General features: G+C 41.8%; 1 protein-coding gene across 2 annotated transcripts in view; it reads left to right on the forward strand.

Annotated features, from left to right (window-relative positions):
• The window catches only part of ELMOD3 (ELMO domain containing 3), a 142,007-nt gene that overhangs the window by 82,303 nt on the left and 31,841 nt on the right, over positions 1-27,863 (forward strand). The window contains exons 6-10 of one of the 2 annotated variants that reach the window (XM_069214246.1): positions 6,286-6,377; positions 6,678-6,801; positions 11,409-11,531; positions 16,582-16,712; positions 22,075-22,151. In XM_069214246.1, the coding sequence (XP_069070347.1) occupies positions 6,286-6,377; positions 6,678-6,801; positions 11,409-11,531; positions 16,582-16,712; positions 22,075-22,151 (547 nt within the window). The remainder of the gene's footprint in view (positions 1-6,285; positions 6,378-6,677; positions 6,802-11,408; positions 11,532-16,581; positions 16,713-22,074; positions 22,152-27,863) is intronic. The other variant, XM_069214247.1, reaches the window with a different exon arrangement.

The raw sequence follows: 27,863 nt of genomic DNA on the forward strand, positions 1-27,863 counted from the left end.
TGATCACTGTGATAAAACAACATGCATAATGCAGCATACTTCACTGTAGTGGAGTCTTTTGATTGACTTTAAGTAGAAGTGATGGACTTTTAATTAACACCTGTAAAGCCCAGATAAAAGTGTTGAAATATACTGGATGGGATTATTGATTAGGCCTCGCAAAATGATAAAAATGTTACTAGACCTGCAGGGTTAGTGACTTAAATAATCTACTAAACCTAATTATAATGCTCTTGACCCATAAACTGGTTTCATATTATGTGCTCCTGGGAAAATATTTAAATTCACTGAGCTGCCATTTTCTTCTTTATCACATATGAGAGCACCTTCAAATATGCCAGTTCAGCATGTCTGCTGTACAAAAAACACTTTTGCTCCTTTTACTGCACAAATCTAGCCCCATATAGGATACACGTGGCCGCTGACTTGTCATCTGGGCATCGGCAAAAATGTTTCTCAAATCATGTTTAAAATCTATCACTTTGAATAAATATATACCCGAAGCATGAAGTGGTAGCAAGCTTATTTGCAATCAGAATATTTCCATTTTAATGGCCATAACATTTCCGATTGAAATGTGGTTTTACTGATAAAGCTATATAGTATATAACGTATGGAAATAGAGTTTCTGAAAATGTTTGTCATTTGCACATCACCAAGTAAAGTGTTCTGATTTGTTTTCCTCCTATTTAAATCTTTGTTGGCATCACACTTCTGAATTACAAAAAAATGTTTTCGTAATTCCTGATATATTTTGAAATACCTGTACTATTCATTTTCAAACTGTTTAAGTGTTGCGTTTTAGGAAACAAACCTGACATCTTACAGCCTTTTGTTTCTCAGTAATTTTCAGACAGCTCCCTTGACAAAAGCCTCTAACTGTAATAAGATAAAGAAATATAAACACCATTTTCCAGGGTAAGATAAGAAACAATTTGTAAAAAGACAAACTGACGTTTGACCTGTGTCTGTGAACAGACAGCAAATGTTTCAAGATAAAAACAAGATTTAAAAGCGTCTTTATTACTCATTCACTTTGTGAATGAAAAGAACATCTGCTCCTTTCAGCTTAAGTTCACTCTCCAGAACGGACAAGTAGGAGCTAAAAGAAGCTTGACCTGCTAAAATCAGACTCGCCATAACGAGTGGGTGAGTAGATTTGTTGAGGTCTGTTGGTGGAGTGTAATCTCTTATCTACGTCAGAGTAATCGTTTAGATAACTTTATTGTTATGTGACCTGGTTGGGTGGTGCATCAGACGAGATTGAGAGGCAACAAAAGTATTTAATTTTGCCTGTTATTTTTGTTTATTGCTTACATGGCCGTTAGTTTGCTGCATAGTGCTGCAACTCGAGGAGGTGGAAGTGTGTACAGCGAGGTGCTAGAATAGTTAGAGAGTAGATAATTTATATTCTTGAAGGGATGGGCCATTTGAATAATTTCAAGAATCTACTTCACGCCAGGGAATGAGTGGAACAGGTTTAAAAACGGATGATCTTCGTATACAAGAAAGGGCCGTATGTTGTTCAGATAGACGTTCTTAAGTGTAAAAGAGTACCAAACTTGTTCTTAACTAAAAATGAGAAACAATTTAATTTTTTTATTTTCTGTCTGTATTGAGTCCATTGTGTCGGCCATTCCCGCTTCTTATGCGGACTTCTTAGTTTTCTGTTCGGGCTTAGGTACTGAAGCTATTTTGGCTAATCTCAATGATGTGAAAAGTATTTTCTAAGATAATGGATGTCTGCATGGTGGGCCTAGTTTGGTGCACTCTTCATTTCAATTGTTCCAGAGAGCCGCCTTTGACTGGGCTGCTGTGCAGCTTATGAAGAAACCAAGGAATGACTGAGCGACAGTACATATTCTACATGACATGAGAGATTAGCGAGTATTTATGGACAACGTTTTGATGACTAAGTGTGACTGCATCTTCTTTAATTCTTTTCCCCAACAATTGGACCTGAGGCTGACGTGTAAATGTGCGGCGAGACATGAGTTTGGGCTCCTTTGAATATTAATTGGGGTTCAATTGAAGTGTACAATACTCTGTTCATAGAGGTGACTTTACCCTTTCATGCAGACAAACTTGTTTCAAGAACAAACCCACACCAAAACTTTTTCTAGTAAAGTATCCATTTCTGATTCATATCAGCAGGATAATTCTTAGTCATGGCACAGGGATCTGTAGGATGTTCTTACAAAATGAATGACTCGAGAAGCACAAGTGAAGAGAAATGAAAATCCTCTTAGTAAAAAGCTCCTTTTCTCTCAGTTTGGAGGCAGTTACTGTTCACACTTCCAGATTGATGAGCATCAGGCCATGTCTTGTGAGGTTATTGTTCAAAAGCCAGAGGATTTCTTGGTGCCAGCAGATAGAGAAACAGAATACGGAAGCAAGGATCATGAAGTAATGTTGCGAAAAGGAGCAAAAAACGTTTTCAGCTTTTCATTTTGAAGTAAAATAGTTGAATTACCGACTCTGGTTATTTCACAACCAGGTGAGGTCAGTACAAACAAATCAAGTCTGCTTTTTTCTGTCTTGCAAAATAGATAACTTGTGGCTTGTGGTGTTGACTAGAATGCAAGGTGTGTGCTGGTGGACAAGAAACCAACTTACCTCTAAAAACTGAGCGGAACGTCCTGGATATTGAGCCATGGATAGAGCATCCTAAATGTCATTGTCGGGCCATAGAAGGTCAGTGCAAAGAACGTTTCTCAGAAGGGTGAACAAAGTGTTGGCCTAATTAAACATCTGTGCAACACCATCTTGAATACATTCCAGCTGTCCGAGTAGGTGCTTTAGTAAGCCCAGGAATAAGGCATTCCCACATTCTAGGCCGGCACCGATAATCAGTTGGTTAGCTCATGCCAGCCGTGGTGCAAACAAGCCTGAATTTACCTGAGAGCACACTAGTGCTGACAACATGGGATAACATAACTTGAAGGGACAGGGGAGAAATGCATGAAGAGGACAGTTTCAGGTAATGTCCAAGGATAGTCATATTTGTACTTGTTTCTGTTCTGTCCAAGGTGTATAACAGCAATGGTTTGTTCACTAGATGATTCTTTTCTATAAAGTGAAGTCCTTTGGTATCTTTGTATTCTTTTTTTGTGATGTCTGCTACTCACCCATATCTTCCATCAGTAAGAGGTGATGCCTTCATTTTCTGCGAGCACAGCTCCTGAGTGTAAAAAAATATTTACAAGCTGTCACATGCAGAATACTGCTGTCTTCCCCCCTCACACACACACATTCTTACGCTCTATCTCCCCTTTTCAGCTGTCTTACCTATGTTAGACCTAGAACTTGCACTCAAGTCACATGTGCAAATTGAAGATTCTCTCCCACTTTCAGCTGCAACTCTTAAGTCTGACACAATTCCAACTAAGATCCCTGTGCAGTCTGCTACATCCCTCTACTCTTGGTCTTTTTCCCTGATGCATACATGTGCTGATAGCTACTTGTTACCTTTGGCGACAGAAGGTCTTTCAGAGTGGTACAGGCACTGACTACCAAGCTTGGTGCTAAGAAAATATAATTTTGTCATTGTAAACAAGGGAAGGGAGTGAGATATATGAGAAGTAGAGATAAGCACTTAAGCAGTAACTTTAAAAGGCAAACTCAAACCATCCCAATACGTTTAGTTTGAAAGAGATAAAAAGTAAAAACCCTTAGAGCTTTTGTTGGGAAAATTGTATTACTCCTTAGTTTGAGATGAACATCTGTTTAAAGATAGTCCCTGCATAGGTTTAATTTTTTTTTTTTTCTCCATTTTTTTAATTTGTGCCATGGCTCACAAAACCTCCCTATACAGACTCTTCTTTTCTACTTGATTTCAGAATCATGTCAAAGTATAATTTGTATGTCTTCCTTTTTTGGGGCCTTTGCGGATGAGGGAACTCATGGGTTGAAAGCAGAGGAAGTTCATCCATTTATATTGGAACATACCTGATCACAGCAGCGTTTTAAATTTAGATGTGGACATAGACTGAAGGTGCTTTTCAGAGTGTTCAGGCCCTTTGCTGTCAGCAGTCTAACCAGAGACCTACGTTATGGGGAATGGGTGATAACCATGTAATCACTTTGTTTAATTTATTTTGCCTATTTTTTGTTTCTGTAGAGATTCACAAGATTTGTCTGGGCTTTATGATAGGAACACCATTACTGTTCAAGTTACGTGTTTTCTGATTTAAATTTGCTCTATAGAGGCCTTATTTTTGCATACCAAATACTCCCGTATCTCAGTGATTGACTACTGAACACTCGCCTTTTACGGAAGTGACTAAAGCACTATAGAGTGCAATCATTCTTCACAACCTGTATTTCTTTTTTTAACTGGGACAAACCTAAGCTTCAATAGTTGACTCATCATTTGCTTGGATTTGACAATAGAGATATTGAAACAGTTGCTGGACAGAGCTACTCATTACAGAAATGGTGTGCTGTTTTTGTGATCATTGTAAAGTACTCATTCATAGTGTTGATAATTCATGTTAGGGTCTTCAAATTCCACTGTTTTCACATGGAAACAGACATCTGGGTAAAGTACGGAGAAGATGCTTATCTCACAGGGTGTGCAGACTCAATCAAGTTGGGGCTGAAATGCTAAATTCCCCAACACTGGAGTGCCCACATGTAACAACTGTTGACTCAGGATTGTGGTTACACTAGGAGTCTTTGCCAAATCAAAATTCTCAAGACTTTCCTGGGGTCTTTGTGGTATTGAATGGAAAGCAAAACTAAAACAGAGGGCCAATACATTCTGCATGTTTTTTATATATATATAGGGAATGAGGAACTGCCTTATAGTATGCTCCTCGAGATGCTATGCCTTCCAAAAACACAAAATCAAAAGACTCCCTTCTTAAGAATTAAGCTCAGAGAAGATCACTAATGGGAGCTGCTCCCAGTAATAGTAGAATTTCTGTTTATACAATGAAGATATGTTAACGTATATTTTTCTGCCAAAGGAAAAGTGGAAATGCCATCTCTTCTCATCCTAGTTACCTGAACTAAGATCTGTGTAATGTGATTTCGATATGTTGATTCAGGATATTTCTGTAGGGAGCAAAAAGTAGTATGCAGCATTTTTTTAAATCTCTAAACAAATAAATGTGCTTTTCCACCAGCTCCTATATCAGTGCGGTACTAACAACCTTGAGGACAGTTTCTACTTGATTAGTGGCACACAGGTTTGTACATCATTCTAGTAAATGGTGTTTTCTAAAGTGTAGATTGACTTCCATGCTGACACCTTATATTTCCTTCCACTGGAACTTTCCTTGTCCACTAATATTAAGTGTTAATTTGCAGAGTCATTGAATATCAGACAGCATACCCTAAAACACAATTTATTTTGAGATTACCAATTTTAAAACTACGGACTGTATGGTTTTGGGGCATTAGGGAGTGAGAGTGTCTGGAAAACCTAAAGTATTTAGATGTGTCCGCATAGTAAGTACAGAGTGCATTTTTTTATTATATCATGTGCAAGATGTTTTAAACCAAGGTAATAGGTTTGAAAATGTGCACTGGTAAATTTATCGTTTAAGCTTAATTCAGGTACAGTTTTGGACCAAAATCAGAGTTGTGTACTTAAAACTATTTGTTGCTTTAAAGAGCATCAGACTCTAAATCTTACATATTAGTTGGCATAATGGCCACTAGTAAATCGTAATGGGTTCTGGAAATAATAATGCAGGGATTACCAATTACCTGTAATGGATAACATGGGAAGTGCCAAGAAAGAGTAGTGTAATCCTTCTTTAGTTAAATTTAAGCTGTATGGCACAACATTTTCTCAAGCTTCTCCAGGTATTTTTTTATGTAATCTCCTCTCATATTTTCTCCTACTTTCCTGAGGGCACTGCTGTAGAATTTGAAGGGTGAGAGAACGTCTTTGCTGGAGATGACAAATATATTTATATGTGTGACCAGCTCTCCAACAAAACTGTCTTCCTAAAATTAACTAAGCATATTTCACTAATGTGGCTTCCAAGGGTTGTATGTAGGCTTAACCATTAACTGAGAGGTCTTGACTGATGTTCTGACTTTTGGGACCCACCTGCTTCTATAAAAAAAAAAACAAGAAACAACTTTCTTCTGAGGACTATGAAACAAATGTTTTTATTTTAAGTTGGATTGATCATTAATACACAAAACGTATGTAAGTGGTTTTGAAAAAGTGCGGCAGAATGAAGTTGGTATTTGCAGTTTTTCTAGGCCATATAATCCTTTTCGAAATGTAGTTAAGTAACTTTTTGTTTTCGCCTTTTATCTTCTTAGGGACCTTGGATGATCTTGTGGGTCCTGCACCACTTATCTCTTTTAATGAGGCACTTCAATACTTTCAGACCGCTGATCTCTCTGAGTGCCGGGTAGGTGTACCATGTGACTTACTGTGATTTTGGGACAAAAATGTATCCTCAAGACATCTCTGGGAAGACTATGCGTTTAGCCTGGTTATTTGCATTATGGAAAAGGCATTGCAATTGCAAACTAGCTGAAATGGCTGAGGAGCAGTTGTTTTTTTAGTCTCTGGCTGTAGTTGTAGTTTCTGGTTCTATTAGTCATTTGGCATGCGGACAGATAATTGGTATTTTAATAAGCTGAAATTTGTGATGCAGATTGTTGTCTTTTTGTTTCATTGCTCTTATATCATCCCTCTCTCACAACAGAAAAACATACAGCCAACTGTGCGCAGGACGGGGCTGTCGGCCATCTCCCACTTCCTTTTTGGACCCCCTCGGCTACATCGTGATCTACAGGAAGAACGGGACTTAGCTCTTACTATTGCCCAGTGTGAGTCTCTGTTTACGGTGGCAGGTTTTTACTGAGCTCAAAGGTCATGGTCCAGGTCTTCAATATAGTGCTGGCTCACTGCCTTTTTTGTCTGTATCTTTGATTTCTCTAAGAATATTTTTCTTGGATCCTTTTATTACATGACATACATGGGTTGTTTTTTGGTAGGGCTTCTTAAATGTGTAGGTTTGGGACCCCCTGGGCCTCAGGTGAGGGCTGCAGTAAGTTGCCTGATGTTTCCAGTTCCTCTATCAGTTGTAGCCATGGCTGTCGGATGTTTCTTTGTAAATAATGCAAAAGACAAATGGGTTTGAGGCTCTCTTTAAAACCGTTTGTTTCTGCATTGATTAGTTAGAGGCTTTGAAAGTAGAAACATGTCTGGCAGGTCCCCTACCCTGCGACCCCACTGAAATGCCCAGTAGAGAGTCTGGCCCTACTGTAAGCCAGTTTAGTAATAACAGTTTATATGGGAGGATCGCAACATTATTTTTATTTCTGGTTATTATGAAAAATTGGTGTCAGATTGTTTAAGATTGAGAAACCAATTTCTGTGGTGGCCTTTCCATGTTTGCTCATGACCTTTTCTCCAGATATAGATATCAACCTACCTACACTTTTCATGTTCTTTTCCTCTGGAGGGCAATTTGTTTAGGTATTTTGGGGCATGTATTCAGCTTTCAAAAGGTTGTGCTCACTAGTAGTCAATCAAAATCAGGTGGCTGAGGCTGTGAGACTGCCTTCTCTCTTGTTTTCTTGTTTTCAGTAGGATTCTCCTTAGAAGCAGTGAGGTGGACAGGGAGAGGTGGATTGTAAGATGCATTGATGCTCCCTTGTGTACAAATAACACTGGTATCTGTGGTGCACATGTGTTTATGTTTAGTTTCCGTGTTGTTGTGGCCACATTCATGAAATGTATCATGTGGCTTGCTCTTGATACTAAGCAGTTAGCTATTGGTGAGCAGCTGCCTTTGTTAAGCTCGTTGGAAACTTGATTAAATTGACTTCCCCAAATGTATGTGTCCATCAGTTTACCTTTAACACAATCAGGTACATAGCTCAGAGACAAGTACCTCTATTTTATTTTAAGCGCAATTCCAGTATGCACTCTGTGGGTGATCTGTGAAGGATCAGGTAGCTACTTACGAATATTATGTTAAAAGCTTATTTTCTGTCATTGGTATGGCTTTGCAACACTAATTAAGGTGTGAGTGCCTTTCATCTCAGACCAGAGTCTGAGTCAGCTAGTGATGATTTATGTGTGTGTACCTCTGTAAGGCTACTGTGTCATTTTCATTAACTTGTGGGAGTATGATGATAAGATGTGATGGAATACGAGAAGCCCTAATGGTCTCTATTGGAGACTACTGTCCTCGGGTCATATCCCCCACTGGGGATTCCTAATACAGACTATAAGATACCGACCTGGATCCTAGCGGATCGGTTGCTTTTTCTTCTTCTCAAGCAGATTCATCCTGATCAGAATAGCTTTGTGCAAAAGAGAAAGATGTCCCTGAACATTCAGCGGTCATATTGAGTCATTGAGTTTCTTTTGTTGGCCTTCTGTAGATCGACGTGTTTAGTGCTTGACTTGGAAAATGCATTAGACTCGCTCAGCTGGAGCTACCTCTTCGAACTGCTTAGACACTTGGACCTGAGCAGATGCATCTCAGACCCTATAGCAATCTGCAGAGGAATCAGGCTTGGATGACCACTTTCTTCACTACTTTTTGCACTGATAGTTGAACCACTTTCAGTCCATCTTTTATGCAGTGGAGAGCCGTAGGGCATCTCCTTAGGGTATACAATGCAGACAAAATGCTACTGTACTTAAAAGATACTGCTCTGGGACATGCTGATGTTGGAAGAGACCTCAAGGCGGTCTGAATAGTCTTATTGCTTCCTACTCCCCTTTTTTTACTTGGAGATAATGCTTGACTCTGTCAGTGGTGTGTTGCCCTAGCAGCAGCCCACCTTTCTATGCCTTGATATTGATATTAATCCGGCTGATCAAAACTTGCTTGACTGCAGTTTTATATGAGCAGTATCGGCCCTTTGAATTCAGGTGTCTTTTTGGAGGATGTTGCCTCTATCAGTGATGAGTTGGGCTATCCTCTTGCAGATGGTCATGCTTCTTGCCACTGTACCTGACTGTCAGGTTTTTCAGGTCCCTAGACACTGTTCTGGGTGATATGGGTTAGAGTTCTGGTCGAGGCCAGGTAGCAATGGCTAAGTTTTGCTGTTCCCACATCTGCAGTCGGTTCGGGAGTACCGAACTTTGAACATTTCTTTCCATGCCACCGAGCTCCAGTCTCTGTGCAGCTATTTGGAGGACCAAGTAACGATGCAGCAGTCCTGATCCATTACTAGGATACACCAGCATTTTTGTCTGGGAAGTCAATATGCTAGTCTATCTCCTCGACTGCTCAGTATCACCTACCAGTGCAATTGCACAACGTTGCACTTTATATTATGGGCACTCCATTATGCACCTGTGATTCAACTTTTAAGCTTTCTCCATACTCGGTGAGCTGCGACTTTTGCTAGCATGGCTCAGTGTAATGCCTTTGGCATATAGCCGTTCAGGGACCTCCTCCAGGCAGGCCTCCTGCAAAACTTTGTGGAGCCTGCTGAATAATATGGGGTCCTGCAGGACCAGTCCCTGACTTATAATGATCTGACTCATGTTTGGCAGTGCAACTATCGAATCACTATGGATGAAGCTGTGCTCACGGTGTATTACAAGCAGTACATAATATGGGATCAGTGCATCACTTGATCAACTGGATAACAAAAGCACTTAATACACGTAGGAAATTCCACTTGACAGCATTGAGAGAGGAGTGGGAGGTAGAGCTGGACAGAGCATACCCTGATGCAGAATGGAACCATAAATTAGCCCTCCCTGCCACTGAGTACTGGAATTCCAGGTTCAAGCACATTAGGTTTTTTTAAACACAAAGCTTACTTATCCCCTGTGAAACTCAACAATTTTTTTGCAGAAGCAGATATCTCCCACCCAAGAGGTGGGTCTGCGGTTGCAGATGTGCATTATATATTTCACAAAGGATTCACATTGATGAATGTCTGGGCAGCTGTAACAGTCCAGTTGTCCCACTTGTCTAGCCATGTCAACCTGGGCATTTGGAAAGTGTATGCATAAGGGACATTCAAGCATTCCAAAACACAAAAATCATCCCTGAGCCGTTTTTTTGGACTTGGCACTGACGCTGGCGATGCGTTGTATCTCCTGCCGCTGGAAAGCCAGTGCCCCTCCATCTCTGACTGAATGGTCCAGCCCAGTTCTTTTCTGGACTCGGAGTACAGCCCTAGGGTGTGAAAAAGCCAGAGGTTTTCTAAAACATCCACCATCACTGGACTGGACTGGGATGAGCTGTTTTCCAGATTTGAGGGCCTCCTTAGAGATAATACCCTACCGCTGTAAAAGGTGTGTCACAATCCCTATTCTGAGTCGGCATGGCCCTCATCTTAGACTTACTGCCTATGTTAGGCTAGGCTTCCAATCATGTCCCTCATTAATCAGTTCCCTAAACACCCCTATGACCAACTTGGGCACACAACACTGCATGCCTGTGGGCACAACCCCTCTTTATCAATTTATGCATTGTGCGCAAGCAACTGGCAGCAATGCATACCTGATGCACACTTATTACGGTGAACTTGTGCCTCCATCAATGTTAAGTCCCCGCTTCTCCCCTCGTTTAGTCCCATTAAGGTAATTCTCCTGAACAGTGCCATCTACTGATCCCCCCCCCCCCCCCTCATGTTTGATATGGTTCTAATGTTTGTTCTTACCCCAATCTGCTGATGTTTTTAATGACATGTAACTCATGTACGATTTGTGACCTTAAATCACTGCATTCTCGACTAATTAACTTTCTGCAAATGTAATGTTTGTATCTGCATCTAGTCATTATTCTTTTCCATTTTTGAATAAAAAAAACAATAAATTGATTAAAAAATGTTTTAAAAAATGTTATTTGTTATTGTTATGTTCCATATTAGCCAACTATTGGTTTATTTGGCCTATGTTGGATGTGTGCTGCACGTTGTGCCTGACATGTTTGGTGGGATGTTACTGCGTGGCTTGACACAGTGTGAGCAATATGACACTCATCTGAATGGCATATCAGTGCTGACATAGATAGGTGTGTGTGATGTATGTAGACTGTCTACATGTCACATGTAGGTTTTCAGCTTTGTATGTGAGACTTCTACTGATAATATATTTGGCCTATTTTCTGGAGTGTTGTAAGTAATATTACTTTTTTGTTTCTTTTGTTGTTACCTGAGTACTAAGCTGTGCTCATTGGGACTTTTTACTTTCCTTTTATGTTTACCTTAAGTTTGTTGTATATTGTGTCCTGCTACAAACCCTTTCAATTTTCTTTAATTACTGTGATAGCTTAAGCATAATGTTGTACAATAACAAATAGTGGTTCAATGTAAGTTGCTTGAATTATGTTTTGCTGATATGTTTTCTAGCCATTCTTCTTTTGTCCATGGACTTTCAGTTCAAAGCAGTCTGAAACCTGTTAGTGTTTCTGAAGGGTTTAAAACTCCTTCTAAGCCAAAGCTTCTCCTTGCAGGCTCTCTCGACACAAGTCAGAAGGTGCACATGCGAGTTCTGCAAACAGTATACAAGAAGCTAACAGGTTCAAGATTTGACTGTCCGCGCTACGGGGCCCACTGGGAGCACCTCGGTTTCCAAGGTGAGCAGTCCCATTTTCAGCAGCTGCTCATTTCTGTATAAAACTGACATTTCTTCAGTTACATCTTTGTAGACTACCCCCTGTCATCAGGCTCATCCAGATCAATGGTCACATGGCTTGTGTGTGAAAATGTAAACCACACACCTAATGAAGCCCACATAGATGTGTTGTTATTGTTCCATTCCAGAAGAACACCTGGTTGGTGCTTTCTTCCGTGTTTATTTTATTTTTGAATCGGTGTTTGTTTTCTTATTGACTACGAATTGGTTTTATTTAACACCTTTTCTTTTAAAGAAACATTGGCTTAAAAAGGTGATTCTACACCCCCACCCCAAAATCGGGAAACCTGAAAGGGGGAGCAAGGCACCTTGGTTGGATTTGCAATCTGTCAGATCATGCTGCTTCTAAAGTTCATAAATTAGACCCTTTCATGCCTAACTAAAGATAATGTAAGTGTTTTCTCTTACTCTTTTCCTCAGAGTACCTTCAGTCATAGGCTTTGGCAAGTTCATTAATTTGTAAAAAGGCACCTCCCGCTTCTGGGCATTGCCCCATTCTCATAGTAAGTTTTGCTATCATCTCAGCTCTCATTTCCCTACCAACTTCACACAAGCTTATTCCTCTCTGAATCAGTAAGCCTCAAATAGATCCATAGAAAAGGCTTTAATTCCGTCTACTAATACTGCATATTCCAAAATGCTGAACTGACCTATTTTGCTTGTTTGAGAAAGCCCTCTGCACAGTCAGGCAACACAAGTCGAGGGCTGGAATCTGTTACCATCTTCATGAATGCAAATCATTTTCTTTGGATTTCTTAAGTGGCGACTTGAGTTGTTGATGACCTTCCTGCACCACATTTCAGTCTCCTACCCAAAAATTACAATCTAAAGTACTGGTGTCGGAGGTTGAGAGTCTACTAAAATGGGAAATCAATCAATATTTTTCAGGCTTGGGAAGGACAGGCTTCTTCTACTAATTTGTCTCAATGGAGATGATGATGACAACTCTTCATTGAACAAAAACTCATAGATTTTATTTTCAAGGTAGTAACATTTGGTATACTAGTGCTAGCTATATTATAGCTTAGTTGATGCTGAAACTATTACAGCACATAGATAGTGTCTGTGAGTGACAAGGAATATACTTGCATTCATATTTCTATCTGAACCTCATACCGCAAGTCCCGCTAAGTGGCACAAAGAGTGCAATAGCAGCACAAATCCTAGCATTTGGTATTAACTGCAGTTAACGGTTGTTGGTGGAAGTGCATGATTCACATATACCTCTACCCCAACAGATGGCTACATTATGTCCATGTGAAGCCATTCATCACCTACATTTTTTTTTTTTTAGACTTTTTTTCTACTAGGTTTTCTCAGCGAATGAAATGGAATCCGGTGCCATTGCGTAAAAGAAAATTGATAATGAGAGCACTAGACACTAGTGTTGGCTGAGCCTCTTCACTTGTATGAACATCCCATCCCCTCATCAGACTGTTTTCCATAATGAAGTCACCTCTGCCATGTGGCTTTGCAAATCCAAGGTCAAATATCCTTACACAACCTCATTTTGTGTCAAGTTTTCACAACAACCTTGCTACATCTTTCCACTCGTTGGGAGCAAGAGAACGATAGCCTAGTCCTATTGAATTGCAATCCAGGCACTCTTAAGTGTGTTTTTTTCCCCACCTTGGCATTCAGTTTGTTGAACATGTATGGCGTTCTACTCAGGGTTGCTCTTTACTCCACGGCTTTTTATCCTCTCAGGTTGCAATTCACATTTTAAACAACCTAGATTTAGGAATTATTTTCTTAGTCACAAATATTTTCCTTTGTATGGCGCGCATGAGTCACGTAAGACTGATCTACATATACCATGCTAACAAGTAGGCAAAATGTATTCTTTGGGCAGGCTCAGCAGGTTGTGACCTGTGTTACTTGGAGGGACCATGCATCTGGATGTGTCAAAGTGCATTTTGCAGAAATGGTTAAAACGACCATTAGATCTTTTGCCACTTTACCAAAAAGGCATGTTCCCACATGCATAAGGTTAATCTCTCTGAGGTGAAGACAAAAAAGGCTTGATTTAGAATTTCATGAACGGGTTACTACATGGCAACGTGACGGATATCTAATTTGCTTTATTACAAGAGCCAAAGAATAGAGTGCACTTGTAGATAGGCAGGCGAGATGTTCATTGCGTTTGTGGTGGAGTAATCTGCAAGCCAGACTCATAGGCCTGCAATGTTTCCTCAGCTCGGACTGATCTGAAAAGAACTCCTCAAACAACACTTTTCAGAATTATTCTGTTTATTTCTTAAAGCCCTAAAATCTGGTCTTCAGAACTCCTGATAAAGGTTCCTCACTGTCTTGTTTCTGTCGGGAAAATATTTCCGTCATGGTAGAGGGTCCGATTGCTCAACACTACTCTCAATCTCACGGCTTCAGTATCTGAAAGTTTAGCCTACAGTCAGCTTTTTCCCTGGAAGGAGATTCTAGATCTCATTTAAACAATGAGAAAACAAAATAGCCACAATGCAAACGATTATTGTTGCAAGGCATACATCCTTGAAAACCTTTTTGATCTAAATCTCATTCACCTCTCCATTAATATATTCAGAATTTCCTTCACAGCCAATTCATCCGTCTTTGGGAACAGATGAAATACTGCATTTAAAGTAGATATGAGGTCTTTTTTGTCCTTTTGTCATAGGCCCTCGTTTCACTTGTAAACTTTATCTTGTGTATTAATGTTGGCTTATGGGTTTTGTGAATGATGCCCTCGTCTGATATTAAGCTAGGCATTCAGCATTTTATGGTTGCCTCAACCCCTTCGCTGGTAAGCCTCCCCACCCCGTGCTAATCCTTGGTTTGGCTATTTGGAATAGTTTGCGCCTAGGCCCCCATAACGTTTTGTCCACCTAAGTTACATTTCGGTCCATTTTTTGTCAACATCCTGGGGATTCTAGAAGTACCCAGTGTTTGCGTATTATCCTGGTGGGGGCTGAGGAATTAGCCAAAATAGAGCTAGAATTTGGGTTTTTTGGAAAAATGGAAAAAAAAGTGCTGCAGAAGAACCCATCGGAATTTTTCCCCTGCGAATGGCATCAGGGAAGGGGTTGCGTTGCTAAAATCACCATCTTCCCAACTTTTAGGAACAGACAGACTAGAATCAGAAAACCAAAACGTTCAACACAGTTTTGCCATTTTACTGGGATATACACCCCATTTTTCCTACTTTTTGTGCTTTCGACCTCCTCCCAGTTAGTGACAGGAATGGGTGTGAAACCAATGGTGGATCCCAGAAAGCTATACATTTCTGAAAAGTAGACAAAATTCTCAATTCAGCAAGTGGTCATTTGTGTAGATAATTTAAGGTTTTCCTATAGAAAGTAAGAGTTGAATTAAAAAAAATATGAAATTGAGTTTAAAAAACCCCCAGACATTTCTGTCTAGGTTTTAATCTGTAACTTTTCTAGCTATGGTAGATTTTTAAAGCAATATTCTGTTACCTCCGCTGGACCCTTCTGGTTGCAGAGATATATAGGGCTTGTAGGTTCAACGAGAACCCAAGGTACCCAGAGCCAATAAATGAGCTGCACCTTGCAATGGGTTTTCATTGTGTAACGGGTATACAGCAATTAATTTGGTAAAATATAAAGAGTGAAAAATAGGTATCAAGGAAGCCTATGTGTTTCCGAAATGGGCTCAAGGTATGGAGTTAGAAGCAGTGATTATTTGCATATCTCTGAATTTTCTGGTTAGTGCTGTCTAGTCCATCTTTTCGAGATGTTCCTTTGCTGCCTGTACACTCTTGATGTTTCTTGTGCTGTTGTCTTGCTGGCACTGGGGAAGGGATCCACCTTCCTTGTCTCCACTTCAGGCCTGTTCCCTTTCCATGGACAGTAGTTCTTAACAGTTCACCATAACCTCCGTTGTGCCATCGACATTCCCTCATCTGCTTACTTTTCTCAGTCTTATTTTATGTAATACCCATTGGCCTTTCACTGCTTGGCGTTTCTGTGTAACTTTCTTTTGCGTATGTATCATGCGATTCATAGGTAAATCTGCAGTCCTCTGCTGTTGTGACCATCTTGTAGGGGTTTGCATTTTCTGTCTACTATAAATGTAGTTACATATCCAAATGTCTTGTTTTAATTTAAATTCGCTTTTTTGTTGTCTCTATCTCATTGTGACTTCAGTATTGTCACAATCAGCAGTGCCACTTCTAGGTAAAAAATATATGTGAAGGTTTTGGTAGTTTGTTTGATCGTTGACTAACTTTACTTCCCTCTGGCATCTGTCATTTTGCAATCCCTTCTCTCGCCTGTTGTGTTTTAGAAGATACATCTGTATCTCAGTCTTGGGAATCCTCAGATTCATATGACTGAAGACATTAGGCCATCAGTATAAATGAAGTTACTTTAGTAATTTCTGTATTCTCGGCATTAGGCCTAATCGAACTCTAGAACATGTGCTCCTTTTCCTTGATCTTTCTTGCGCATTATATAGTCACTCCCCAGGAGCTAACTAGGTGACAGGATACACACAGCAAGGGAACAGGCAGAACACCCACTTGTCTGTTTTTAGCGGATTACATTTATTACTCTGAAACTGTTACTGCATGTTTTCTTATACGTTCTTACAAGGGGATTTTCATTTGTATGACTGAAATAGTACAAACTAACCATACACTACTATAATGGTGATTAAAGCTTGCCTGCTTTCGATTAAGACAGCAAAGCTCCTTTGAGTTACAGCACCTCTTATCTTGGAGTTCGTGGTTTCCACACTTATCAATCTAAGGGTTAGATTACAGCTGCAGTGTATGTGTGAGGCCTGCTTTGAAATCTGCATTGATGAAATAATGAATGAAAATAGAACTTTCAGCCTAACCGTAGCGGTGACTGTATGTGAAGGAATGTTGCAATTTGATAGGCACACTGCGTTTTTGTGTGGGTTCGCATTAACATAGTGGTGGAATGATGTAGCGGATGTCCAAACACCATTTACTTCTGCCTGTCCTGAGTCTCCTTCCTTATCTCTTGTAGGTTTGGACCCTGCCACAGACTTGCGTGCGACTGGACTTTTGGGTTTGATGCACACCCTGTATCTAGTTATGGACACTCGGACCTTACCACTTGCTCGGGAAATCTTCAAGCTGTCCCAGCATGAAACACAGGTGTGGTGTACAATTTCTTGCCTACACCTACATGTACACCTTTCGTCATGTTTAGTGCCTGTCGAATACTGGTTTCAAAGTTTTGGCTTCAAAGATTGGGGTGAAATGGCACAGGCGGATCTCGCAGCAGAAGTATACAATCGGCACACCTGGGGCTATGTCAACAATTTGGAAAATCTGAAGAGTTATTAGTCATTGCTTATTAAACTTGATCAAGTAGTCCATGGGGCCGTCCTGTGTGTCACCTGAATACTTGACTCAGTTCTGGAGAAGGCCCACTCCCTTGGGGGTTGCACATCTCTACCTCTCATTTTGACTTACATTTTTCTAATACTTTACATAAACCTTTCCAGTGTGGCGCTGCAAGTACACAATATATCTCTCCAATGAACTGTCAAGTATTTGAAGGTAGCTGGTTTTTTTCACTGTATATAAATGTTTTTTTGGTAACTATTTTGCTTAGGTTAACCCCTTTGCTGCCAGGCCTTTTTTGGCTATTTGGGGCAGTTCGCGCTTAGGCCCTCATAACTTTATGTCCACATAAGCTACCCACGCTGCATTTGCGTCCTTTTTTTACAGCATCCTAGGGATTCTAGAGGTAGCCAGAGTTTGTGAGTTCCCCTGAAGGAGACCAAGAAATTAGCCAAAATACAGTGAAAATTTTGTTTAAAAAAAAAATAAAAAATGGGGAAAAGGGCTGCAGAAGGCGGCTTGTGATTTTTTTTTTTTCTCCTGAAAATGGCATCAACAATGGGTTTGCGGTGCTAAAATCACCATCTTCCCAGCTTTCAGGAACCAGCAGGCTTGAATCAGAAAACCACATTTGCAACACAATTGTGGCATTTTACTAGGACATAGCCCATGTTTACTATTTTCTGTGCTTTTAGCCTCTTTCCAGTTAGTGACAGAAATGGGTATGAAACCAATGCTGGATCCCAGAGGGCTAAACATTTTTAAAAAGTAGACAAAATTCAGAATTCAGCAAGGGATCATTTGTGTAGATCCTAAAAGGTTTTCCTATAGAAAATAAAAGCTGAAATAAAAAAACTTGAAATTGAGCTGGAAAAAAATGCAATTTTTCTCTACGTTTTACTTTAACTTTTTCCTGCCATTTCAGATTTTTGAAAGCAATATACCGTTACGTCTGCTGGACTCTTCTGGTTGCGAGGATCTATAGGGCTTGTAGGTTCATCAAGAACCCTAGGTTCCCAGAGCCAATAAAGGAGCTGCACCCTGCAATGGGTTTTCCTTGTATGCCTGGTACACAGCAATTCATTCGGTGAAATATAAAGAGTGAAAAATAGGTATCAAGGAAATCTTTGTACTTCCAAAATGGGCACAAGATAAGGTGTTGAGAAGCAGTGGTTATTTGCACATCTCTGAATTCCGGGGTACCCATACTCGCATGGGAATTACAGGGCATTTCTCAAATAGACGTCTTTTTTACACACAGTCTTAAATTTGGAAGGAAAAAATGTAGAGAAAGGGAAACAACACTTGTTCTTCTATTCTGTGTTCCCCCAAGTCTCCCGATTAAAATGGTACCTCACTTGCGTGGGTAGGCCTAGTGCCTGCGACAGGAAAGCAACATGGACACATCACATTTTTACATTGAAAACCGACGTGTTTTTTGCAAAGTGCCTAGTTATGGATTTTGATCTCTAGCTCAGCCGGCACCTAGGAAAACCAACCAAACCTGTGCATTTTTGAAAACTGGACACCTAGGGGAATCCAGTATGGGGTGCCTTATGGGGCTCTCACCAGGTTCTGTTACTCAGAATTCTTTGCAAACCTCAAAATTTGGCCAAAAAAACACTTTTTCCTTACATTTCGGTGACAGAAAGTTCTGGAATCTGAAACGAGCCACAAATTTCTTTCCACCCAGCGTTTCCCCAAGTCTCCCGATAAAAATAGTACCTCACTTGTTTGGGTAGGCCTAGTGCCCGCGAAAGGAAATGCCCCAAAACACTATGTGGACACACCAAAATTATCAAATACAAAACTACCTGTTTTTTGGGGAGGGGAGGAAGGGGGCACCTGCATTTTTGGTCCTGGGCTCAGCAGCCATATAGGGAAACCTACCAAACCCAAACAATTCTGAAAACTAGACACCCGAGGGAATCCAGGGAGGTGTGACTTGCTTGGATCCCCCAGTGTTTTCTTACCCAGAATCCTCAGCAAACCTCAAATGTAGCACATTTCTGTGTGGGATCACCGCACCAGGACAAATTTCCTACCACCCAACGTTCCCCTCAGTCTCCCGGTAAAAATGATACCTCACTTGTGTAGGTGGGCCAAGTGCCTGTGACCGGGAAGAACCAAAAACATGTTGAAATTGAGGGGGAACCAAAGGAGGTCCAAAAGGGGAGTTTGAAAAAAAAAAAAAAACATTTTTAGGCTGACAAGTGGGGCAGAATTTTTATCGGTATGGATGCGGCAATGCTGGGTGGTAGGAATTTTGTGGCTTCTTGCAGATTCCGGAAGGTTCCATCACAAAAATGTGGGGAAAATGTGTGATTTCAAGGCAAGTTGTAGGTTTGCAGGGCATTGTCGGTAAGAAAATGGTGTGGGTGCATGTGAAGCACAACACCCTGGACTCACCCAGATGTTTAGGTTTCAGATGTGTCTAGGTCTTGTGGATTTTTCTACATGACAGCATACCAAAGTCCAAAAAGTGCAGCCCTCACCATTCCAAGTGGGACGATTTTGAGAGTTAGCCAAGCTCTCATGGTCCAAATGTAAAACCAAAATCTGAAATAATCAAATGTCCACTTGCTTGCCGTGGGATAAGATGTTTTAGTGTGCGGGGGAGAGATGAGACTTGTTACCCCCCCTTCAGTTGGGGTGGGGGCATAACCATGCCCATACTGGTTGGTAGCCACCACCCCACTATTTTTTTTTTTTTATTCCCTGGCATCTAGTAGGCTTTCTGCCCCACCTGGGGAGTGGATCAGGGTAATTGCCCCCATCTGCCCACCGGTGGGCAGAACAACTTTGGCCCCATTTTTTTAAAAGAAACAAATCTTCTTCTCTGGTGGGCTTTCTGCCCCCATGGGGGGCAGATGGGCCTTTCAAAAATAGGCCAATCTGCCAAAAAAAAGATCCCTGGTGTCTAGGGATTCTGCCCCCCCTCTCCCTAGCGCTTCCCCAGAGGGCCCCTACTTGGACGTAAAGGTTACATCCTGGGAACCCGAGCGTTGCTGCCCAGGACGTAACTGTTACATCCAGGTCACCCGAGGGGTAAAAGGTGAGGAAATCTATAAATGCCTCAGGCCCTTCAAGGGTGTTAATTACATTTTCTATGATGATACAGTATAGTCTCCGGAGACTGGGCCAGTATTCCAGAGCTATACAGGGAGTGCAGAATTATTAGGCAAATGAGTATTTTGACCACATCATCCTCTTTATGCATGTTGTCTTACTCCAAGCTGTATAGGCTCGAAAGCCTACTACCAATTAAGCATATTAGGTGATGTGCATCTCTGTAATGAGAAGGGGTGTGGTCTAATGACATCAACACCCTATATCAGGTGTGCATAATTATTAGGCAACTTCCTTTCCTTTGGCAAAATGGGTCAAAAGAAGGACTTGACAGGCTCAGAAAAGTCAAAAATAGTGAGATATCTTGCAGAGGGATGCAGCACTCTTAAAATTGCAAAGCTTCTGAAGCGTGATCATCGAACAATCAAGCGTTTCATTCAAAATAGTCAACAGGGTCGCAAGAAGTGTGTGGAAAAACCAAGGCGCAAAATAACTGCCCATGAACTGAGAAAAGTCAAGCGTGCAGCTGCCACGATGCCACTTGCCACCAGTTTGGCCATATTTCAGAGCTGCAACATCACTGGAGTGCCCAAAAGCACAAGGTGTGCAATACTCAGAGACATGGCCAAGGTAAGAAAGGCTGAAAGACGACCACCACTGAACAAGACACACAAGCTGAAACGTCAAGACTGGGCCAAGAAATATCTCAAGACTGATTTTTCTAAGGTTTTATGGACTGATGAAATGAGAGTGAGTCTTGATGGGCCAGATGGATGGGCCCGTGGCTGGATTGGTAAAGGGCAGAGAGCTCCAGTCCGACTCAGACGCCAGCAAGGTGGAGGTGGAGTACTGGTTTGGGCTGGTATCATCAAAGATGAGCTTGTGGGGCCTTTTTGGGTTGAGGATGGAGTCAAGCTCAACTCCCAGTCCTACTGCCAGTTCCTGGAAGACACCTTCTTCAAGCAGTGGTACAGGAAGAAGTCTGCATCCTTCAAGAAAAACATGATTCTCATGCAGGACAATGCTCCATCACACGCGTCCAAGTACTCCACAGCGTGGCTGGCAAGAAAGGGTATAAAAGAAGGAAATCTAATGACATGTCCTCCTTGTTCACCTGATCTGAACCCCATTGAGAACCTGTGGTCCATCATCAAATGTGAGATTTACAAGGAGGGAAAACAGTACACCTCTCTGAACAGTGTCTGGGAGGCTGTGGTTGCTGCTGCACGCAATGTTGATGGTGAACAGATCAAAACACTGACAGAATCCATGGATGGCAGGCTTTTGAGTGTCCTTGCAAAGAAAGGTGGCTATATTGGTCACTGATTTGTTTTTGTTTTGTTTTTGAATGTCAGAAATATATATTTGTGAATGTTGAGATGTTATATTGGTTTCACTGGTAATGATAAATAATTGAAATGGGTATATATTTTTTTTTGTTAAGTTGCCTAATAATTATGCACAGTGATAGTCACCTGCACACACAGATATCCCCCTAACATAGCTAAAACTAAAAACAAACTAAAAACTACTTCCAAAAATATTCAGTTTTGATATTAATGAGTTTTTTGGGTTCATTGAGAACATGGTTGTTGTTCAATAATAAAATTAATCCTCAAAAATACAACTTGCCTAATAATTCTGCACTCCCTGTATATTTAAGTGTACATTGTAACAGATTTTTGTCTTGTCCACTTGTCACAGTTTTTCTTTATTCACTGTAAGATGTTTTTTGACTCAGTTTATTTTTTGGCATATTTGTTTATTTAGCTTCTTCTGTTTCTCTCTGAAGGTATTTGTATGTGTGCTTTAATCAACCTAAGGGCTTATTTTGTTGTTATGAGACATTTCAAATAACTGACATGCTATAAAAGTGTTGGGCCAACACATAATTAGAAAGTTGAAGGCCAAGCAACACAAGACTGTGTTGTGTAAAACTGTGTTTGCTGCCCATGTTCCCTATGTTAGAAGTTCAAGGTTGTAACACTACATGGACGTATTTTGTTTCTTACACTGACCTTTTTATGTAGTCTTTCTAGAAGTGATTGTTCTTTCTTTTTTTGAGTAGGAAGTTTAATTTTGTCTTCTTTTTCTTATTCAGAATTTCCCTTTTTGTGTTATGTCCATCAATATCACCCGGATAGTCATCCAAGCCCTGAGGGAGGAATGCCTCTCCAAGTGAGTAGCACATTCCCAATTGAAGGTATGGATTATTGTTTCATATAGAGTAATGCATACGAAGATTGACCGTGAAAGAGTGCTGCAGCAAGAACCCAGAAACCTACAGATAAACTCAAATGAATTTGCGCACAGCAACCCATAGAACAGTATGGGAAAATTTGCACATTGAAGCTCTTCTACCACCCTGTGCGGGGATAAGTATAGAATGATATAACTTGAAATTGAGCAAAATAAACTTTCTGATGGATACTCCCAACAGCAGATTCTAAAAGATTTAAACAGCATTGCTCCTGTGTGCCTGTAGGTGGTGTGATGTGGCTCCTTGCTGACTTCATCCTGCCCCAGAAGTGACAAACTGAGCCACATTTAAGGTCCACTCCTGCTCACTGACATAAGTTCTCCTTTCTTTGTGCGCTTGCATACAAAGATCTGAAGCTCACAGACAACTTTTTCCTCAATTCTTATGTTTTAACCAGTGTGCAAGAGAACCATGTCTCCACCAAAAACTACAGGGTTTAAGTTGTACAGGAACTGTTGTAAACAGATGTCTGTGTCAGATCCTCGTGAGGTCTGGCTCTGGTGTTTGCGTCTGGCACACAACTCCAAATCCTGCAAGGAGTGCGCGCTTATGAAGCCAAAGGTGACCCGGGAAAGTGAAGTTAAGCTGTATGTTGCCAATAATGAAAGAATCCTCAGATGTTCTGCTCCTTGTCGAGGTAGAGGGTGTGGATCGGTTCCTGCTCTTGGGGACGAGGACATAGCCGCAAAAGGTCTTCATTGAGGTCTAAGTCTTCTGATACGTCAGAATCGAAAGACCAAGTGGGATTTGTCCCAGTCCTGCCATTTTCAGCCTGAGAAGCTGAGAAGATGTCTGTGCTCGATGCTCAGATCTTCTCACTTGACCATGGTGGTCTTGCTTTCGGTCCCCAGCAAAGTCACTACAGACTGAGGACTTTAGAAGGGCCATGCTGCAAATTTTCGCCCCCCCTTCCGGCTCCCTACGGTGAGCTTTCAGACTCCAAGAATCTGAGGAAGACCTCCAGTAGGGATACCCACAGCGGGTCTTCCCTTGGTGGCATCTGTGCCTCTGGTTACACCACATTACGGTCCCTGGGACATTAACATCACCACTGGCATTAAAGGACCACTCTGTTCCTATAGTTTTCTCTGCCTCCGAGCCAAATTCATCTGAACCTGGAGGTTGCCCCTCTACGCCGAACTGACACACCCAGTCCCATTCCATTCTAACTTGACAGAATCATCCCTTTGCCTCGTAGCACTTTCCCAGCTCTTGGTTAAGTCTCTGATCTGAGAAAACCTGCCTTTGGGAATCACAGTGGTAATGAGGGAGGGAGTATTTTTCCCAACACAAGGATGGTAATTTATATCTAGACTTGCAGGAGACCAGGGGGTTGGACACTTCGCTAGATACTGGGTTGTGTTTGCCCCCTGGACCACCAATGGAAGAGTGTGACTCCTTTGCAGTGGTAATGAGACATGCCACTGAGGTCTTGGACGTACTGCAGTCTATGGAACAATATACTAACAGAAGTCACTGCTGACTGCTTGAGCTTTGGCAGCATGTTTGGAAGAGAGCCATGGACTTCTCTTTGGAGACATGCAAGTCTTTTTAATGGACATGCTATTGGATGGGCTTGCCTGTTTGGTGAGAAGACTGGTTCAACGTTGAAACGTTTTAAGGAATCCAGGCGATGGTACATTTTCTAGCCCTTCTAGACAGTATCTGCAACAGTTTTGCCCCATCTGAGGATTCTCCAGAGGGTTGGCATACTGTCCACCAAAGCCCACCGCCTCCTCAATAAACACCCTAGTCATTTTGAGGGTGGGGGTCAAGCATACAACACCCAGTCAGTCATGGCCAGCAAACCTCCCACACCCCTCTGGCATGTGCCTCTAGACCGCTTTAGTTTGCCTTTATTGGCACAAGACCACCCTGTTGGAGGAAGGATCAGATATTACCTTCATCTGTAGTAAAATATAATGTCCAACAGGTTGGTCCTTCATAACGTTCAACGGGCTATGCCCTGCCATTTCTTTTCGACCACAGCAGCTTCCATCCACACTAGACTTTCCTGCAAAGAAACACCTATCTTGGTCCAAGAAGTGCAGATTCTTTTGGCCAAAGAATGCATGAAAAGGGTTTCAGCACCGGAATTAGGGCCTGGATGTTACTACTGCTATTTCCTCGTGGTAAAGGAGGACTGAGGCCTTCATCCTATTTTAGATCCCTACCCTCTGAATGCCTTCTTGGGGAAGGACAAATTCAGGATGCTCACACTGGCTCATGGTCTGCCTACCCTGGATCCCGGCGACTGGATGGTGGCTTTAGACCTGCAAGATGGCTGCTTTCATGTATTCGTTCTGCAGTCTCACGTATGCTACTTGTGTTCAAGGTGGAGCAGAAGCATTTCCAATTTGATGTGTTTCTTCTCAGCCTCACCTATGCCCTTGGGTATTTATAAAAGTGATCATGCTGGTTGCATCATTTGGAAGGTTACAGATCCCAGTTTTCGCCTACCTTGATGATTGGCTGTTGAAGGCAGGCTCTCCACAATCAGACGTAGACCACCTCCAGAAAACAAGGAGCCTCTTGACAGCCTAAGGTTCTCAATCAATATTCTAAAGTCAGACCAGTCATTTTCAGAGTCTTCCTTTCATTGGAATCATCCTGGATACAGGGCAGTTTTTGGCCTTCGCTCCACTCCAACCAATCTGTACATTTGGGTGATGATCCTCATGTTTCAGCCTCAGTCCTAGGTCTCTGTGAAAGTGTACCTCTTGGCATCCTGCTTTTCAACTATTGCAGGTGGCTTATGTGGGCTGTGCAGCGGAACCCTGAAGTCTCAATGGGTCCAAAAGCAGGAGGACCTATCTGATTCCATCCAGGTTTCAGAAGGGACTGTAAAAGACCTGTAGTGGTGGCTCAGCTGCAGTTGGACCAGCATCAGACTCCTCTCCCAGCCCACTCTGAGCTGATGGTGGTGACACAGCTGGGATGTGAAGGTCTCACAGGACTCTAGTCTCCTGCAGAAACCTGTCTCCTTATCAACTTTTTGGAGTTGCGGGCCATTCTTCTAGCACTGTAACCTTCCTACCGTCCAACAAAGGGACATTGGTTCAAGTTCTCACATACCACACCACTAGCCATGTGGTACTATAACAATGAGGGCTGGGTGAGGACATGGATCCTTTGCCTGGATGCATGTCACCTCTGAAGTTGGCTTGATTGTGTGAGCATTTCCCTGGCCGTGAACTACCTGGTGGGATCTTTAAACACCAGCGCAGACAAGCTCAGTCAGCAGTGCCTGCCAGGACTGGGAAAGAAAATAGGCCCAGGCTCCAAAATAAGTGTCCCCTTTAGTGAATTAGATAAATAATGAATGGCCCGTTTTTGGAAATTGGAGTAATATTGAATTTGTAAAGACAGACTGTATAAGTGTTTTGCAGGGTATGGAAGACTGCATGAATTTGAACTTGCTGCAGGCATTGTTTTGTTCTAATATCAGGGAAATTAACAGAAAAAGCCAACCAAGCAGACTATAAAACTGGCCCACGAACAGCCCAAAAACAGTGACTGGTCAGACCAGCCTGTCTGGCACTGCCTATTGCCCTACAGACCATTCCAGACCAGCAGATCATGATTGCTGCTACTCTCTGAGATGGCTCTGGGTATCTCCCATCAGTGCGGGAAACACTGGCTAGATATTTCTGCCTCCAAACGTTTATGCACTGTAGTTTCCAAGAATGCTGTCTCTTGGAAACCCATTATGGAAAGAGTAGCGAATGGGACTCCTGTGTGCTGTTTCTGCAGCTGCATCTCCTGCCTCGAGTTTTGAAGATGATCAGGAATGTTATCCGAGTGGCTATGGGGTTGTGCAGGGAGAGTGAAGTACCCAGAACGTCTGGGCATGAGTATCTCCTGTCACAGTGGCAGAGCCAGGTCCTGCAGGACCAAGCCTGCACAATCTTCACCTCCATGCATAATGAGTGAGTAATGGCACTTGCCTCCGTTTGATCTTCTTCATGTGTTGTGGATGTCATCCTTGCTGCGCTGCTCCTGTCTACAAAATCTGCTTCTGCTGGGTGCTGGGACAAGTTTGTAGTCTAGTTTAGCACCTAAAATCCTGAACTGTAACAGACTTAACTCTCAGATGTTTATTGTTTGTTTTATCCTTGGCCCAGCAAAAACTTAGTGTGGGCACCGTTAGGGTTATTTGTCTGCCCTTTCAGTTTTTTTTTTTTTGACTTTTGCTGGACCAACTATTCTTCAAATCACCTTTTATGATGAGCTTTCTAAAAGATTTGACTCATTTGTTTAATCTCAAATCTTGATCTTAATTTGGTCCTCACTTTCCTAACAGCCTTGCCTTTCAAAGGCATGCACAGGTGTCCACTACATTTCCTGTGTGCGTGTCTCTGGTTGCGGGGAACTTCAGCTCGTTGAGTGAGCAAACTCCTAGCCCTCTTGAAGTAGCCTTCTTATACCACCTTTTCCCAGACAATGTGGTATTGCGGGCCATGCAGCTTTTTTAGCTAAAATTGGACAGTCCATCATTCTTCCAATATTCTTTGTATTGTCACATGTCATGAGAGGAGGAGAAACTTCATTGCCTGGATCCTAAAATGCCATTACGCTTTTTCATTGATCACACCAAAGACTACTGGCTGAATGGTCAGCTCTTTGTGGAGTAGTGTTGGGCAAAGAAAGGCAAAGCAGTATTGAAAAGGATTGTTTTCTGCATCAAGATCTGCTATGCAGTGGCCAAAAAGTAGCTTCCAGAAGGGCTGAGAGCTCATTCCACCAGCCAAAGGCTGCTACCACTGCAGTGGCATATGGAGTGCCTATCCTTGACATTTGTTGATTTGGATGTCAGTGCACATGTTCACACAGCACTACAGCCATTACAATTTGGTCCTTTGTGAAGGGTAATTCGCTCGTTCGGTCCTGCAGGATTGTTTCTTCTGAGGCATTCCACCGACTGTCCACTTTGGATGGTAACTGTTCTGGTATCTACTTAAAAAAAAAAACAAAAAAAACTTCTGTTTATTGACATTTCTGGACAAATATACATCACGGAAACAACAACGTTCACGTAGTTCTAGTTATCAGCAGTACTAGTCAATTATCATTGTGAATTATCATTGCATTTTTAGAAGAAAACATGAACATATAGGAAATTCAACCCCAACGTCCCCCTCTATTCCCCACCCCCTCCCTCATATCCACCCCTACCATGCCAGAACTCTTGTTAATAAAAAGATATTCCACCCATTACATTTCTGTTCCGATTTTTTTGTTTGTTTTTTCCTCTCCTAAGTGAGTCATCAATTTAGTTTTCAGGCTAGTCTGTGGGTTTATATTCTAATGCAAATTTCTCATTCGTTTCCACCTCTTTGGGTCAGTTGGGAGGCTGTATTTCCTACATCGTTTGTCCCCATGCCAACAGCAGTTCCAGTAGTTTTGCATCCCTACTTGTTTGCCTCATATGCACCTCTTCCATACCTGCCCACTCCCGCAAGTCCCCCAGCCAGCTCTCCTTAGTCGGGTCTGATTGCTCATCCAATGTATTGCAATTCGTCTGTTAGCTACCGTAAGGCCCAGGACTGTGAATCTCCTGCTAAGCCGCCGCTTACGATCTCGAGGCAATAATCCCAGGATACAGCCGTTGATAGAGAAATATCCCACCC

Source organism: Pleurodeles waltl, chromosome 11 (assembly GCF_031143425.1).
Source record: "Pleurodeles waltl isolate 20211129_DDA chromosome 11, aPleWal1.hap1.20221129, whole genome shotgun sequence".
Taxonomy (NCBI): Eukaryota; Metazoa; Chordata; class Amphibia; order Caudata; family Salamandridae; genus Pleurodeles; species Pleurodeles waltl.